General features: G+C 42.5%; 1 protein-coding gene across 1 annotated transcript in view; it reads right to left on the bottom strand.

The window, feature by feature from the left end:
- The window catches only part of KDM5B (lysine demethylase 5B), a 59,302-nt gene that overhangs the window by 35,031 nt on the left and 6,472 nt on the right, over positions 1-17,799 (bottom strand). The window contains exons 2-5 of the mRNA XM_074850025.1: positions 11,244-11,321; positions 9,265-9,387; positions 8,249-8,419; positions 2,184-2,318 (exon numbers count right to left, since the gene is read on the bottom strand). Coding sequence (XP_074706126.1) covers positions 2,184-2,318; positions 8,249-8,419; positions 9,265-9,387; positions 11,244-11,321 — 507 coding nt within the window. The remainder of the gene's footprint in view (positions 1-2,183; positions 2,319-8,248; positions 8,420-9,264; positions 9,388-11,243; positions 11,322-17,799) is intronic.

Genomic DNA, 17,799 nt, shown 5'->3' with positions numbered 1-17,799 from the left:
GCAATGCCCCATCTTCTGCATCTTTAACTTCTATGAGTTGCACCCGTATTCTCTGCTTAAGCCTATATTTAGCTTCACAAGAGCAGCTCTTTTTTTCAGCCTGAGCCTTTTATCGAATCAACTCATCTCACTTTCACTTCTGTACCAATGTTCTGGTCTTTTATCTTTTCTACATCGAGCATCTAAATCCTTTGCATTTCAAAACCAGCCTATAACTGTCATTGCCCTTTTCCTTTCTAATTACGAACATTTTCTCCTAAGTGTTTACTCACCAGGCAGGAAAGGGCAAGGTAAAACTGTACGTGTCTTAAAACTGCAAACTAACACTTATCCCACAGGCTGTAAGAACCATTTACAGTACCTTCCTGTAGTTCACTTATTTTAAAGGGTTACAGTAGATGGCTAGCCACTGAAAAGCAGGAAATGTCAAACTGGTAAACATGAGAATGAACTTAAGTTTTATAATTTAAGACACTGACAAATCCTTGTATATCTTGTTAGAGCAAAAATTTGAGACGCATTAACCAAACATTACTACTCTGCAACCAGGTCAGCGTAAAAATCAACTGCTTGTAGCTTCAGTGTAGGATAAAATGGATTTAATCAACTTAGCTGACTTTCCACTAAAATGGAACAGAAACACTCGCATTAACAAATATTAGATTTTTGGAAATTATTGTCTTAAAACGGCTCCACGCTAAGCAAGTCAGTCCATGATGCTCAATTCAGACTTAGCTCCATATGTCTCAATTTATTCTTAATCAACTATTTCCTCTCCACAAAAATTCGGTGCATGACACCAGTAGTGCTCAGGGAAAGAGCCGAGCAGGTAGACCTGCATTTTGGCTAAGTATGAGCAGTTAGTTTCCACAGAAATTACCAAAACGTGCACTCTGTTAGTGTCATCTAACACCACTCTCAGAGAAACCTCTCAGATTTTAGTATCCATTTGCCCTGCTGATAACCTTTACAGGACACAGGAGAAGCGGCATCCTTCAAATGGAAAGTTCCACATCAAACTACGGGGGTTTTCTCAGAATTATAAATCTACTTGTAAGTGGGTATTTGAGTGGAAAAGCTTTAGAAAACCTTAACTGAAGCTTTAGAAAACCTTAATTGTAACTTATTAACTAAGAATGATTATAGGCAGAATTTGCCATAACTAATCTCTACTACTTGGTAGTAATAAAGCCCAAGACTAGAACAATGGGAGTTAATACAGTCTGAAATGAATTTAAATAGAAATCCAGATTATATACAAAGAGAGTCAATCATGACCTTCCTAACTCATGATGTCACCACTAATAAGACCATCTCCTGGGGATCAGCCTCCCCTACTCTTCATCTGCTCAAACAAGAGAAATAGTAAACTCTCCGAAGGCAGGAACATCAGTCTGGAAAGGCTGAAGTCACACTATTACAGTTTTCCAGAAACGAAGGAGACGCATCATGATCTCCTAAAATATGTCTTCAGAGGAGAACTCTGCAGATATAATCAATAAATTTTATGCTTCTCAAAATAACTATTATTTCTTAAGCACAATTAAGAATAATCCTGTTTGTCGGTACAAAACCATACTGACTTAATGTTATGCAACTTCTTCCTTACATCGCATGGTGAAAGTAGCACAAATTGACAGAACTCAGAGTAAAAAATTAAATACTACGATGCTAATGTTATAACAAAAACCTTCTCTGCTCTAACATCTGGCTTCAACTCATGAAAGATTTACAGAAACCCCCCAACACATTTAAAGAATAACTAGTGTTCACTGGCTGTCCTCTGAGGAGACGACAGGTTAAAGCTGCAAAAGATAAGCTTCATTTCGACAATTTGCCACCTGCAGTTTAATCTATGAGCCCCATATTCTTTATAATCATGCTAAAAACATTATTATAGCATACACGTTCATAACTAACGTGTAAGTGGAACAGCTTCAACAGAAGAGCACCTTAGAACTCCAAACCTCAGCAACACCCTTTTTAAGGCATCACACAATCCTTACCGTATTATTTATAATTTATGCATTTGTAAGTATTTAGATATGTTTAACAATGACAAAGTTAAACAGCTGTTTACCATGCACATACATTTAGCAAGCTGATTGAAACAACATCTGTCCTGTAACTTCACAAAACCCTGTTGTGCCACGGGGCTGGGCAAAGCATCACCATTATCTCACCTCTGCTCTCAGGCGTTTTGCTCGACGAGCAGGTGGACAAGTTTCAGATGGCTGAACAGACTGTCTCTGTGGAATATCATGGGGCTTATATTCCTTGTCCTTTGTGTCACTGGTGAGATCTGGTTTCTGCAAGCACTAAAGAGACACAATTTGATGACTTAATTTCTGCCTCCACTTCCAATACAAACTTTGTGTAGAACAATTTCCTGGCTAATGTGAAAGAATGTAGACAGGGCTTTGATAATTACTGTGCTGAGTTAATAAAACAGTATTTATGACAATTGTAATATTACCCATTTGAACAAGTCACAAAATCACTTTTTCCCATCCTTTTACTGAATGCAATAACCATAATAAAGGATCTCAAATAAAGCTGAAGTCATCCTTTAAATGTTATGAACACCAAGCATGTCTCTATGGGAATACCAATACCAATTCTTCTAGTAGATGGTGCTCTTGGAGACTCTTATTAATAACAGACTGGAAACTGCTGTAGTGTCCTCTGGTTGCTTTACTGTAATGCTAACATACAGAGCAATATAAAAACAAATTACAGCCTATCATGCACCCCTGTCTCAAACGAAACACTATTTTGCCTGAAGAACACTGCAGAAACTACTTTCTTTATATGTTTTGGAGAGGACTACTCTGCTGCATTAAGGGCAGAAGGTAAGTTTTAGTTTGAGTTGCTGAATGAACACATTGAATTGCTGAAAACTCTGCATACGTTTGGCAAGAAAAATAATCATTAATGACAATTCCAAGTTTATCGAGCCACACAACATTCAGTAACAGCAGACAAAATATAACTGTTTTTAATGAGTAAACAACGAATCCTAAAGAAAAAGTCTTATGTTGTTAGAAAGTATTTCACACGAATTGCTGGAGCCACACTTCCCCGGTTGTGTTAATCTGTTCCCATCACAAGCATTTTCTCAGCAAGACGGAACCAGAACAGGAGCCGCCAGAGAACCACAGCGGCAGCACAGGGACTGATGCTCTGTAGACAACACAGCAATCAGACTTTCAGAAACAAATGACAGTCAGAAGGGGGGGTGGAAAAGGAGGAAAAAGTGGTATTTTAGAAGACAAGTCCACGCTGGAAGAAATATGTATTTAACTAAAAAGAAATGTCAGTCAAGGGTAGCAGGGTATCATTAACTATCACCTACCAACAGTCCACAACACCGCTCAAAGAAACCTCCAGAATTTCTGTTTTATTTAGGACTGCCTTCATGCAAATGTCTGACAATATCAACATTAAATACACAAAACAACCCAACTTTGCAGCTCATGCACATGAGCAGTAGGTCCTGGTGAGGCTCAAAGGTGGGCATGCTCCTACGGGGCGTACTTGGAGGCCACAGAGCACTGCAGCTTGCCCTTCCAAAGAGCATGCTCCCTTAAAGCTCACACTGAAAGAAGAGGATGTGAATTATTTCACACTAACATCAGTGGGAAAAAAAAAAATAACAATTACTCAAGACAGAAAATGGACAAGCAGAAAATGTGAGTAGGAAAAATATGAAAATGCAGCAATAGAAAAGCAAATGAGATTAATGCTACATAGAACATTGCCAAATTTAATGACTTGTATAAAATCTGGTTCCTTGAATCATGTCCTCATGGTGAAACCCGAATCTCTCACTTAAAGAATACTCCTTCTAGTAACAGAGGACATACGATCCTCAAAAGCAACTATCTAGAAGGCAAGCAGCTTCTCCTAAACGAGGATAATGAAACCTTGAAAGAGAAAAAAACAACAAATAGCATAACTTGCCTCACTTCAGTGGAGTGTCCAAGCAAAAAAAAGAAAAAAAGCACTGTTCACTGAAGAAAGCCCAGAAGACATTTCATAAATATTGAGGTTTCAATAACTATTTAAGCAGACACACTTCCCAGTGCCTTAGTAACTCGAAGGCAAAGCAGTAGTATGAAATGGCTGTTAATCAACATTTTCAACTTTACCTAGAAGAACTAGGAGCCTAAGCCCTGTCTTAAGGATGGAAATTCCTCTGAACCTACTTTACCCCTAGACTGAGCTGATCAACCGCAAGCACGTGTCTTTAACCAAGGACACTAGCTGCCATTTCTTCAGTACCTCCCTCTCCCAACCAGCAGAGCCTTTTTGGTAAGACTGAGCTTCTATCAATAATTTACCATAAGCTCATCCTACATACTGTGACCTAGCCTGTGATCACAATCTCATTATATTCTGAGAAGATGGTTGCTCGTATAATCCTTGAACTCCAAATGGTGGCAGAGAGTAAGTTAACCGCTGAGGAGCAGCTCCTTTGGCAGGCAGGCAGAGGACACAGCAGGAATGTCCACAAGGCCTTCAGGATGTCAAAAGATGGGAAAAAAAAAAATATAGGGATACAATTCATCTCCTCCGGGTTTAGATGTTCATGAAGTAGCAGCTCACACAAACGAATGACCCAGACTCCCTGTATTTGCAGAATACAACTGGTCTACGCTGCTACGTGTCCACTTGAGGGTAAGAACCACTAAACTCCAGAGGTGCCTATTTTTCTCCAGGAACAACAAAGGGTCCTAGAGAACTCTCCCACAGAAAGATCTTTATTAGAGACATACACATATAAATCTTTGGACACATGAATCCCACTCAGAACATTAAAGCCTTTGTTTGGGAAAGAACCGGGACCCAGAACTGCTGAACCAGTTGTATTCACTGAAAAACAGAACACTACAAGACCATCTCTAGCTCCCCAAACTGCATCTGCATCTTAAATCATGCGAACATCTCCACAACACATCACAGAAGATGCACTGACAGAAGATTCTGGACACCTCAATTCACACAGGGGGACATTTATCCCTCTGGGTATACAGCACGATTCTGCAGCATCGTACTGATGGCCACTACGGCTAAGAATGCAAGCAAGGCACAGACAGTAAGAACCAGTACACCAACAGGTTTACTGCAACTATTCTGGAGGCAAACACCCAAGACCTGTCTAGTCCAATGTTTCAAGATAAGAATAAAACACACACACCCCAGTGGAGAGCTGCTTTGGGTATTAGAAACTGGCTGATTGAAGAATTTTTTCCCATCTGACTGAACAAGAGCTTTAATAAAAACATGCTATCTGTTCACCTCAACAGCTCCAGATAGTGTCACTATTTTAGTATGTATACAGGAGTATCTCCAGCTGGGATATTTGTCAAAATAACTCCTGAAGCCACGTATATTTAAGCCACACATAAACAATTAACGCTATACACAGATGTGGATGAGATTTAACTTATGGCATAGTCATCAGTGGAAACTACAGCATTCCATATTCTTGGCTTTTGCAGACAAATGTCAATGAATATTGCAAGTACTACCAATTAAAAAAAATGCAAGTGCTAATCTTTTATGGATGATCATCCTGGCTTCATGAAGAGTTTCTCTCAAAAGGCTTGTTGAAATATCACAAGAAGGAACCACACATCTCAAACTGACAGCTGTCAAATCGAATAGCTGCATCTTCTCCAAAAACAAAAATCACAGATGCTTAGATTCCCACTAAAGCACTGAATAGACACACAATAAAACGGACACCTACAGAAGAAGCATCTGGGAAAGCACCACTTACCGAGAACACATGGAAGAAAGCCAAAAATATTCTCATCTGAGATTCTTCCTCAAAAAACGTATTGCAAAACAAACTCAGTTGGAAGACAACATTTTCAGGAAAAAAAAAAAAAAGTCAAACCTTAGAGTGAAAAGTGAGCTAAACCCAGCATATTTCTGTGGATTCTCTCAGTTCATTGAAAATATACATCTCTGCCACATATGGGAGGGGAATATTCTAACAGCTTGGGCCGGGGGGAGGAGTTAAAAAATGAAGTTAACCATAGCTGCACAGCTTTTCCAGAACTGCATCCACTGAACACGTCAGTTTGGAACAACTGTCAGGTGCCCATTGCAAGAGAGAGCTCAGAAAGTTGCATTTAAAAAGAAGCATGACCTGACTGGAGAAGGCTTTTCTCTTCCTAAAGGGTCTACGACTGAGAAAACCATGAATGTAAGCATCAGCTGCATGGTACGACACCCACAGGGGGAACCCACATTTCCAAGGAGGTGTAGTATCACGTTAACTGTTTTACAACTTTTAATTAGATCTTTCCCTGTGCAGCTGCATGTCAAAAATATGAAAGCAAAGATAGGTGTCACAAAACACACCAGGTTTTTTTTTTTTTAAAAAAAAAAAAGAAACCACATTTTTAAGACCCAATAAAAACACAAAGTTTTCAATGAAATGCATTCAGAAAATGGTGTTGCTTTCCATTGGTTAACGAACGTGTTTGAGGCAAGGCAAAATAATTTTGATACAGCCGTTCCCCTAGCACAAAGATTTTTATATTCAACTATATTTTGTTCTTATCCTCTGTTTGCAAAACACTCAAACCTACACAAGTTAAATTATTTTTTCTGAAGGGTGTGCAGAATCTAGCTGTTCTTCACTGAAAAGTGATCAGCACTAGCTAAATAAAAAGCTTTCAATTCCAACCTTCTTGGCTTGTGTCAAATCCCTCCCTCATTTCGGTAGCTTTATGTAAAAGGCTAGTGTTGATTTCTGTAGACAGAGACATGCTTGTAACAGGATTAGGGCTTTTACTGCTTAAGAAAGGTCAACGCTCCTCTCTTTGAAAGATCATGGTAAGAGCGTTTCAAACAAATAAAAATAGATGTTGGCAACAGCAACCTATTTTGGTTTTCCAAATAAATGACTACTGCTCTAAAAGAAAAGCCCTATTCTTCATTAGAGATTATGTCACTTCCACTCTCAGTCAACCCTGAATTTTGTTTTAATGGCCAAATCTAAGTAGGAAAGATGAAGATTTAAGCTTGAAAAAAATCTCAAGCCATAGTGACTACACCGCAGTATCCCTGAAGCATTCTTGAACTCGGACACCCTTAGGGAAAGCAAGATGAGTTACTGCCACAAAACTGCCCTGGTTTCACAGAATCACAGAATCATCTAAGCATCACAGCATCATCCAAGAGCCAGTCTGACCCTGCCCTGGCGCAGCTTGAGGCCATTCCCTCTTGGCCTGGCGCTGGGTCCTTGGCTCAAGAGACTCCTCCCCCCTCTCTGCACCCTCCTTTCAGGGAGTTGCAGAGGGCCAGGAGGTCTCCCCTCAGCCTCCTCTTCTCCAGACTAAACAACCCCAGTTCCCTCAGCCGCTCCTTGCACGACATGTGCTCCAGACCCTGCACCAGCTCCGTTGCCCTTCTCTGGACACGCTCGAGTCATTCAATGGCCTTTTTGGAGTGAGGGGCCCAAAACTGAACCCACTCATCGAGGGGCGGCCTCACCAGTGCCGAGCACAGGGGTCAGATCCCTTCCCTGTCCCTGCTGACCACGCTATGGCTGATACAAGCCAGGATGCCATTGGCCTTCTTGGCCACCTGGGCACACTGCTGGCTCCTGTTCAGCCGGCTGTCAATCACCCCCCCAGGTCCCTCTCTGACTGGCAGCTCTCCAGCCACTCCTCCCCAAGCCTGTAGCCCTGCTGGGGGTTGTTGTGGCCCAAGTGCAGCACCCGGCATTTGGCCTTAGTGAAACTCCTCCAGTTGGGCTCAGCCCATCGCTCCAGCCTGGCCAGGTCTCTCTGCAGAGCAGTTTGATGCAGTTCCTCAGTCACTGTTGTGTGCAGGTGGTACCGACCCATAGCACTCTTGTTCTATCAGAGAGAGGGACCTATAATGATCTGTGAATATAAATATTTTACATCTGACAAAACAGCATTAAAGAAATCTTTATAGGAAGTCTGAAAGTCCATTATTGTGAGGCTTCTGTAGAGAGAAAATACAAAAAGGTAGTATTCAAAGCAGTCAATAAGAGGTTACCTTGAAGAGTAATTCTAAAGAACTTTACTTTGGATTACAAGTTTGCCTATGGCTTTCTGAATTGCTTGCATCCACACCACAGACTGCATCTTGTCACCTGCATGCCATAAAGCATAAAATGCAGTCTTTGGAAGAGTTCCATCAATAAAAAAACCAAACCTGCTCATTTAATTGGACTTCAGTTAGCTTCGATATAACTTACCAATAGGCTTGCTCCAGACTGGAATAAGTTGTAAGGATAGAGAATGCGCTCGTAATGCGCACGGATGTGCGAACCCACGGCTTTGCCAGGAGCAAATCCCATCCTAGTGGCTATTTTGGTCCATTTTCTCTCCTTGCAAACTACATCAAATCCTCCTTCTTCTGCAACTAGCTAAAAAGCGAAAACAAAATGGTCATATATTTAATACTAAAATTATCAGTGTTTAAGGAAAGCACTGCTAGTTTAAGAGGCAAGACGCCACCACAATTTCTATTTTAAACCAGAAAAGTATAGATGTAGAAAAAACACCAAACACGAAAGCTGTTTAAAAGCTGTAACTGCAACACATAACGTATAACCTATGCAGGAATTGTTAACTTGTTGAACACTTCACAAACAAGTCAGCACCTGTACTAGATGACCAAACAGTTATTCAGCCTACTTCTGAGAATTTGTCTGGCTGCAACTTGTCACGCCTCCACTTTGTATTCCAACATGACTTTCTAGTACAGTACAATCAGTTCTTCTCCCTGGAACAACTACTAAGAAATAGGCTCAAAAGAAACCAGATAAAAACTACCCAGAACATAAAGAAAACAGAGAGAACATACCCTTGGGGTCAGTGAGTCCCTTACTATCAGAATACAAACTTCTGGAGAAGTTTAACAAGCTTCATCCTAAAAGTAATTGGATTTTTTCTGCCGTATTTCTAATGGAAGAAGGTTTTTTCTCACTACTGTCATTGTTCAGAAGCTTTCTGCAGTTAAGCCCAAGTTTATTCTTGACCAGTTTGTATCCAAGTTCAACTTTAAAGAAGAGCTGGAAATTTCATTTGATCTTCTAGCTCACATGAAAACTCCCATGATATCGTCTCTCTTACTGTTCTGTCACATTACCTATGTTAGGTTACACAAAGTAATACCCTTTTCAATCTCCCTTGAACAACTGCGATACCATCCCAGAAACTGAGATAACACATCTTTTTAGGACGAGTTTCTCCCTTGTAACAGTCTTACTCTATTAAGCTGAAATAAATCCAAGATCTTCCTCTCCACATGTGGAATTTTCAGTGTACATCCTTGAAGCTCCCAAAACTTTGCAATCTGGTCCAGAAAGTTCAGCTTCACACGAGTTTGAGCCTGAAAAAAAAAAAAAAAAAAAAAAAGAACTGTATACTAAACGCAGATTAAGCTTTTGTATCCCAGTGTTTGTAACGTTGCAGCCTCGGTTGCCTGCCTGGCTTTTCCCTCTGTAAGTGTAATTTCACATTTTTCCCTCTTGTCATATGCAGAAAAAAACCCCATTCCATACAGATACCACCAGTTGTTCCTCAAGTCACTTTTTGTTAACTTTTACTGCATTTAGAAAAGTACTTTCTGAGAACACACAAGCAATGAGTTATTACTGCTAAAAACTAAACTAACTGCATTGCTAGGATTTATTACTTTTATTAATAAATGTAATAGCTTATTACAATTCAGTTTATTTGTAATAAACCAAAAATAAACCAATTTTTATGGCTCATTAAAAAAATGTATTAAAAGAGCGTTTTTGTTATCCCTTTTCACTCCCAACTGCATTTGTTTCATTTTTATGGCTACAAACTGGTCAGGGCAGGGAAAGCCAACTAGTCTGTTTGCACAGCAATTCACCCAGTGAGACAACTGATGCTAAGTTAAAGAGTAGTAGCTCAGACTTACATTTTGATACATTTCATTTGCATCACTTTTTTTATTCTTAAGGTAAAAAATGGCCACGTCTATACAGACCAGCTTGTTCCTCAACTCGAGAGCTCTGAACCAGCTTGTGTCCACACAAATCTCTCTCTCAGCATCAGGTACCAGCGTTCCGAGCCCTTACCCTGGCGCTTCACACAACCACACCAGGACTTCAGAAGGCAAACAGCGTGAGAAAAATCAGGCAGGCAAAGAGTCACCATCATTCCCATTTGTACCGGTATCAAGCTAACCAGGACTCCTCGCCACTCCCTTCTTCTGCTCTGAATTCATGAAAGCAGTGAATGAAAGTGCTTGCGAACAGCAAATTTCCACCAACTGAATCCAGATTTTGTAATTGTTTCTTCCAAATGGCTTGTTATTTTTAAAGCACTCTGTAAATGTTTCCTCTCTACTTTTAAAAGATGCTGTATGTGTGCAAAATGGAGACACAAATCTATGGCACTTGAGAATTTCAGTTTAACCACTTATAAGCACCTCTGTGTGGAAAAGGCCTGAATTATGTTCCTTTAACGAGCATTAACTTTACTTTTTATGCTTGGTCTGTTTTTAACTAGGTTCTGAAACAGATCCCAGAATCATCTGGGTTGGAAAGGACCTTGAGGCTCCTCCAGTCCAACCATGAACCTCACCCTGACTGTTCCCAACTCCACCAGATCCCTCAGCGCTGGGTCAACCCGACTCTTCAACCCCTCCAGGGATGGGGACTCCCCCCCTGCCCTGGGCAGCCCATTCCAACGCCCAACAACCCCTTCTGCAAAGAAATCCTTCCTAAGAGCCAGTCTGACCCTGCCCTGGCGCAGCTTGAGGCCATTCCCTCTTGTCCTGGCGCTGGTTCCTTGGCTCAAGAGACTCCTCCCCCCTCTCTGCACCCTCCTTTCAGGGAGTTGCAGAGGGCCATGAGGTCTCCCCTCAGCCTCCTCTTCTCCACACTAAACCCCCCCAGTTCCCTCAGCCGCTCCCCATCAGACCTGTGCTCCAGACCCTGCACCAGCTCCGTTGCCCTTCTCTGGACACGCTCGAGTCATTCAATGGCCTTTTTGGAGTGAGGGGCCCAAAACTGAACCCACTCATCGAGGGGCGGCCTCACCAGTGCCGAGTATGAATGTCTGTGCTAACTAAAAACTGATGTTCGGAGGTCCTGAGCGCTGTCAGCTCAAGTCAAACACAGCTCACTGTCAATCCACTGGAAAACACCATCTCTCAAAAAAATATTTAAACATTTTGGAGCAGAAGTAACGTTCAGCTTTAGGGTTTACCTCTAGTTCATTGAGCCTCTGGATCCTCGGTGTAAAGTGAAGCTTATCAACATCACATGCAAAGGGAGGCTGCCAGTCCTGGAAAAACAGAAGAGCTTCATCAAAAGACCAGGAAAATGAAGGAAGCTTCTCTATATGACAGCCAAAAGCCAAGTCAGCCCAAAGCATGGAAGAGGTGGCCATGGCTTCCAAAGCCTCCTCAGCCCCAAGCAGCCCGGCGCGGTGGCTGTGCAGCACCTCCCCGTGGGCGAGGGCGGCACCCCGACCCGCCAGCCATCGCACCCCACCACGCTCCCCGCTGTGGTGAGCTCTGCTTCTGTCTCCACATTACTTCAGTGCTGAACAAGCCTGGAAAGCAGTAAGAATGAGATAGACCGAGTTGGTTGTATACCCCCTTAAAGTATTTCATTGTGCCTTTAAAATAGATAATGAGACCACAAAATAAATTACATTTGGGGACTAAGGACCTGTCCTCAAATACAAGCCTTCAGCTGCACGCTGAGTCGGTCCATCTTCTCCCTGCCCACGTGGGGAAGCTGAAGGAGCTGCAGAGGACGTTTGCTCCAGCCCCACCACAACCATCCCCTGCCCAGACCCGTTCCCAAACGGGAGCCGAGGGCTGCGTCCGCCTGACCCTGAAGGTCCGACCCCCCCAGCACTTCAAAGGGGAGAAACAAACTCAGTTACAACTCTGAGATAAGACACTCATATTAACAAATTCAATCCTGTTACCACGCAAGACACAGAACGAAGGAAGTTTCATAAACCATGATCCGAACTGTAACGCCTGCCTCCACGGGGCAGACGAACATTTGATAGCGGAGACTTTAAATGCTCACGAAGGACAAACGCAGCAGTTAGTGCCCAGAAATGCTGGTCTCCGAAACAAACAGCAGCTGCACTAAAAAACAGAAATAAAAGCTCCTTTCCTTAATGCCTTGGCTGCAAACATTCAGGAACAGCTGGAATATGACCAATTAAAAAAAGATTATTATTACTGTGGCAAAATACCTGCAACTGGTTGTGTTATTTATAAATACAACTATAAAGCAATTTTTTCTTTTACATCTCTGACATCTATCACATGCAGTTGGTTTGGCAATACACAGCGTCATTAAACCAAATTAGATTTGATTTAAACTTGACAGTAATTTATTACATATAAAGCTATCTTATTATCACTAATTACAGAATGAAGGTAACACGCGTGAGAGCTATCGATAGTGGAGTAAGACAAGAGCTTTCTACCAGGAAAAACCCCAACGTTTACTCAATGCCTGCAGATGAAGACAACTAATGTAATACCAGTATCATGAGCAGAATATTTGTTATTTTAACAGACATACTTAACAGGAAAACTAGTGTCAAAAACAACCATAAAAGATTTGCAGAGCAATTATGTGCAAACACCCAGGCTCAGTTCTACATCGTGACCACCCCATCCTGTCACTAGAGCGAGCCCACGGCAGAACTGGGTCTTTTCACAACTAGAGAGGAGGGACTGCAAGAGTCACCAAGAGCGTGGAAAACCCCAAGAGCAAAGAAGGACACCAATCTACGCATTGTATGGAATGTCTGTTGACTCACCCAGACCTCTAAAGTTTTCTGATCCTACAAGGCAGTTTCAGCACATCAAAACCTGGCAAGGTTGAAATTAAAATTTGAACGGGAAGTTAGACGACGATAGAAGATTGATATGACAAATTATCAAGAGGATGCTCAATCCTCAACCAGTAGAACATTCTTCTCAATCATTTTTGTTCTAAGACTGGTGTCCAATGGCATGATGTTCTTAAACTACTAGATAAAATTAACCCTACATTTTTGTTTGCCAGAACACCAAATGCAATGAAAAGAGCAAGTCCGACGAAGAAAACGTTTGACGTTCTTTTGTGATGCTCTGATATCTGACGAATCATTCGTGGCCCCCTAACTGTAAGATGAGAAACATGACTGGGAACATTTAGGGCAAGATTTGAAGTGTCGTACCTCAACACAACACAACTGACTTTCAAGCCAAACCAACTGGTTACGTCATTAGTCACAAGGCTGGAGTTTGCTCCGTGTGTGATGAGAGAGACAGAAGACAGGCAACCAAACCAGGAGAGGACACACAGCAGTAATGACCCTTGGGACATGCTGGGACATTGCCGAAGGGGGAACTGGAAGATCCTAAGCAGTTTGCTTAGGCTGAAAGAGCGAATGAAAACAGAGGCATGTGCTGACTGCTTAACTAAGTAACAAGCCAAGGCTGTGGCCAGGTGGGCCAAGCATTTGCCCTGAAACAGGATCCTGTAATAAGGAGCTGCAGAGGACAAGAAACAGGAATAAAAAGAACAGGAGCAAGAATTCAGCTCACACAGGCAATGACACTCTCTGTGACACTGTTACTGAGCACTGTTTGCAGATAAAGTGCTGGCAGACCGTCAATAAAGCCAAAGAAAGGAGGAGGAGAGTGCAGGAGACTCTTCTGGTTGGGCCACATGTCCCCTGGCACAGAGTCTGCTGCCCTGGGGAAAAGCCCAGAGGAAAGCCTGCGTGCCACCGGGGCACAACAGGAGCAACAGGATTCTCGCCTGTTCCTACAGGTTCTGGATCATGCTCAAACTTAAAGAAATAAAGATACAAGGGTCCCCAGGGCAGATACAGACTTAGGACCCACTGCTGGAAAGCAGCCTGTCTTCAGACAGGCCAGAAGCAAGCTTGTCCCCTTCGCTTACGAAAGCAAATGAAGAAGTTTATGTGTGTTATCTTGCAGAAATATCTCATTCACAACATGACATACCAAAACGTACTACTCCAGAATTAGCTGATGAGCTCTGTACACCTCGTATTTATTACTGACTGGCAAACGTTTTGGGAAGTTCTTTCCTTTTTTGTCCAAAGATGCTCACTCTAACAAAGCTCTACCTTTCTAGTCCATCGGGAAAAGCACACGACTCCAGACAATATAAGCTTCCACAACAGGTATTTTCTACTCCTTGCAGTTTTTAAGTTTAGTGACACTGAATGGACACTACACACACCAGAACACTTTGATGGTACGTCAGCTGTTTTACAAAGAGAAGCTTTGGAAACTCCATCTATTCACTAGAGGACTTTCAGTAGACGGCTTTTCAGTCTATCAGGCAGATGGGTCCATTAACTAGAAGCAAAAATTTAACAGCCTTAGAAGTGTGTAACTTTTAGCAAGGAGAAAGAACTTCTGTTGAGATATGGTAAACTGGCTTAATGAGAGGGAACACTGGATTTACTCTGGCTTTTGACATTTTTCAGCAAGTAGAGCTGAGGGAAATGCATGCTGTATATTATATAACAGGTCAGATTATTATAAAAAGACTTTTGACTTTAGAAACACACTCCTGCACATCCCATTTATCACAAATTGTTTCATTTGACATTAGTCACAGTTAGAGACACACAGGCATTCACCATTTGGAGAAATTACAGCAGGTGTAGTAAAGGGGCCACCCTATCACTGGTCCATCCTAAAGACACAAACAGTCCATTTTGGAGCATCTGAAGCACTCAAAGTTGACACAACCAATGAGAATAAAATTTATTGTCTTATATTCTGATATGGCAAGTTCCTCAATTCCTAAACAAGATGTTTTCAATCCTTCTTTAATAAGTATATTGTTTACCCAACAAAAAGCGTGCACGCGTTTTGAAGCGCGACGCTAAGATAAACGCAATGTTCATTAAGAGGAGTGTTAAGAGACCTACGTGTGTTGAACAAAATGCCTTTATGCACCTTGGAAATGCCGCAGCACCACAAGAGGGAGCTTTTTCATGGCAAGGTTAATTGGCAAAGCTGCTGAAGCGCATGAGGAGCTTTGCTGTGGAAGAGAAGAGCACACACAAACCAACTCTACGGGCCCACTTCCCTTAAATTTGTGTCTAGGAGATCTGTGAGACCAGCCATCTCCATCCAGTGCGCACTTGCGAGGTCCTCAAAGGCAACTGCTCTGGGTCTTCCCCTTTCTAAAAAAAACCCCAAAGACCCAGGTTTAAAAAGATCAACTCTTTCAACAACCACACTAAACATAAGATTAAGGATATGCAAAAAGCAAGAAAACCTGAATTTCCTAAAAAATCGGTTTCCTTTCACCACCCAGACTCTTCATCTGAACTTTGTTGGTTTTGTAGTGTCCACACGGATTGTTAGAAGCCTGCGAGAAACACGTAAAATCCTTTGCCTACATCAGCGTGCATTTGTGAACCAGACCTAGAATAAACCTGAATACAAATCCAGGCAAGACTGACATCAAAATGTCAAACTTTTCTATAAACTTTACAGACAAATCTAGCTGTGCAGAAAGCATACTCTAAGACTCACATTAATATTTCGAGTAGTAATGCAAACTGCAAATGGTCAGGAGAACTATTTCTGTACTATTTCTATATTCCTCCCTCCAGATTCATCGTTACGGGGATGGCAGGCTTCATATGATTTCAGCTAGTAAACCTCGCACGCCATCCAAACTCACTCTCTAATTAAAATTTAACCACCTTCATCCCCTTGATTTCAAGTGAACAAGAAATTACCACTGTCACTGGTAAGCTGTTCTACAAGTTAGTTAGCTTACACTTTTCTTATGCCCTTATCCTCATTTTTAACCAAATACCTTGTTTGCTTACTGTCCAAGAAGCTACTCATGAATGCTTCCTGCAAGCGACGTTTCAAGACATTTTTCAATAAACAAATATCTTTTTTCTTCTCTTTACAAGACCAGCTTTCCAGCCCTGCAAATAAAGATTTTCCTCGGGCTTTCTTCTGAGACATCTCTTATTTTTCCAACATCTTTTGAAAACTGCAAGTAGCATTTGAGTTGCAATCTCTCCAATGTCAGACACAAAAAAAGACATCACTTTCATTATTTTGCTAGACAGCGTCTCATAGTAAGATCCAAAAGAGTATTTTTTAAATTCTTGCCGGAGAAACATATATTCATTCAGTGAACTATAGCAATTCACTGCTTCCCAGGATGCCCACCCCGTGAGCATGACCTACATTCTTTGTTCCCAGATCTATGATCTTGCCTTTGCAAAGGTGTTACATGATTGCTGCCTCCAAGAGGGAGGGAGCAGACTCGGTGACTCAGGAGGTCCCTTTTCGTCTCCTGGTTTTATGACTACATTAAAACCACACTCAAAAGAAACTCAGATGGCAGAATCCATGCAAAACTGATGAGCGCCACCATTTATCGCCCCAGCAGTGTCAGTGGGTCATCCACAAAGCTTCCTTTTGAACGGGATCTAATCCCTCTCTGACCCTGTTAAAAGGCTAACATTAGTTGGTAACTCCAATCATCAGCTAACCTAGTTTGTGATGACACAGTCCTTGCTTGGTCATTTTGAGTATAGGTGATTTTTCCAATAAAAACACTGAATTCCTTCTTGCTCAGAAGGGACCCCAGATGCAGTAACACACCTTACACACAGAACTCTTCAACAATGTAAGTTTGGTGGAGTATTTCTCATTTGAGACAAAATTGGGCTCCGTTATGTATTGTAGACTAGCAAAGGAGAACAAACACAACCACAAATCCTTCCCACCCGAGAACCACAGCCAAAGATGAACTTGCAATGGGAATCACCTCTCTAGATCCCAGTGTTTCTGTGCCAGCTCCAAACTTGGAGAGAAATAAAAGCTCAGGTAAACCGGAGATGATTCTCAAGCGTCAGAGCCAGCTGCTCCTTGGGACCCAAAGGCAGAGGATGGAAACTATACATAGGGTTTGAACATCAACACGAAATAGGCAGCAGGGTTTACATACAGGAGATGGAACTTTTTTCTCCATGGAGGTGACTGCATGCAAGGAACAGATAAAGATGCTCCGGCAGCACCAGGCAAGAATAACCAATGTACCAGCAGCGCTGCACCAACAGCTGGAGACGCATGGGGCGCTGGGGTCAGTGCGCTGGCAGCAAATCCAAGATCTTCAAGTCACTCCAGAGGCGCTGACCTAGCCCTTGAAGCAGAGCATCCACCAGCACTGGGGCCAGACTCAGCTGTCAGTGCCCAAGGCCCCCGGGCCCCTAGAGCTACGGCCACCTTCACCCAAGACACAGTCCGCTGTAGAGGGACCTTGGGCTGATCCCGCAGTACGTTCCCAGAGGGTGGCACAGACGATTGTTTCTGGAGCTCTCCCATCACGGCCCGTTGGAGGCAGCCTACGCCCTCTTTAGATCTGTAACCAGCACCTTTCAAACCTAGATTTTAATCCTGGTGTAACTCGGATTAAGAAAAAAATCTGAATTTAAGAGAACAGAAGCAGACCTGCTATGGACAACGCTGCTGGCTCCATCCGTCAGCAGCCGCGGAGCCTCAGCTGAGCAGAGCTTGTCTCTGCCCGGGGGACTCCCCTGTGGCTTCTGACCCCGCAGCAGCAGCCGTCCAGTGCTCCAGCTCTCGACAGCACCCTCCGCTCCAGCTCCTCAGATTCATTTTCACTTGTGAAGCACCTACGCTCAGCAAAGAGCATTTACTTCGACACGCATAAGGGTGGCAGGTTACGGGATCCCAGAAGTTCTCCCTGGCTTTTAAAAACAC

Source organism: Strix aluco, chromosome 25 (assembly GCF_031877795.1).
Source record: "Strix aluco isolate bStrAlu1 chromosome 25, bStrAlu1.hap1, whole genome shotgun sequence".
Classification (NCBI taxonomy): domain Eukaryota; kingdom Metazoa; phylum Chordata; class Aves; order Strigiformes; family Strigidae; genus Strix; species Strix aluco.
The sequence above is the reverse complement of the archived record's forward strand: the minus strand, read 5'-3'. Positions and strand labels throughout refer to the sequence as shown.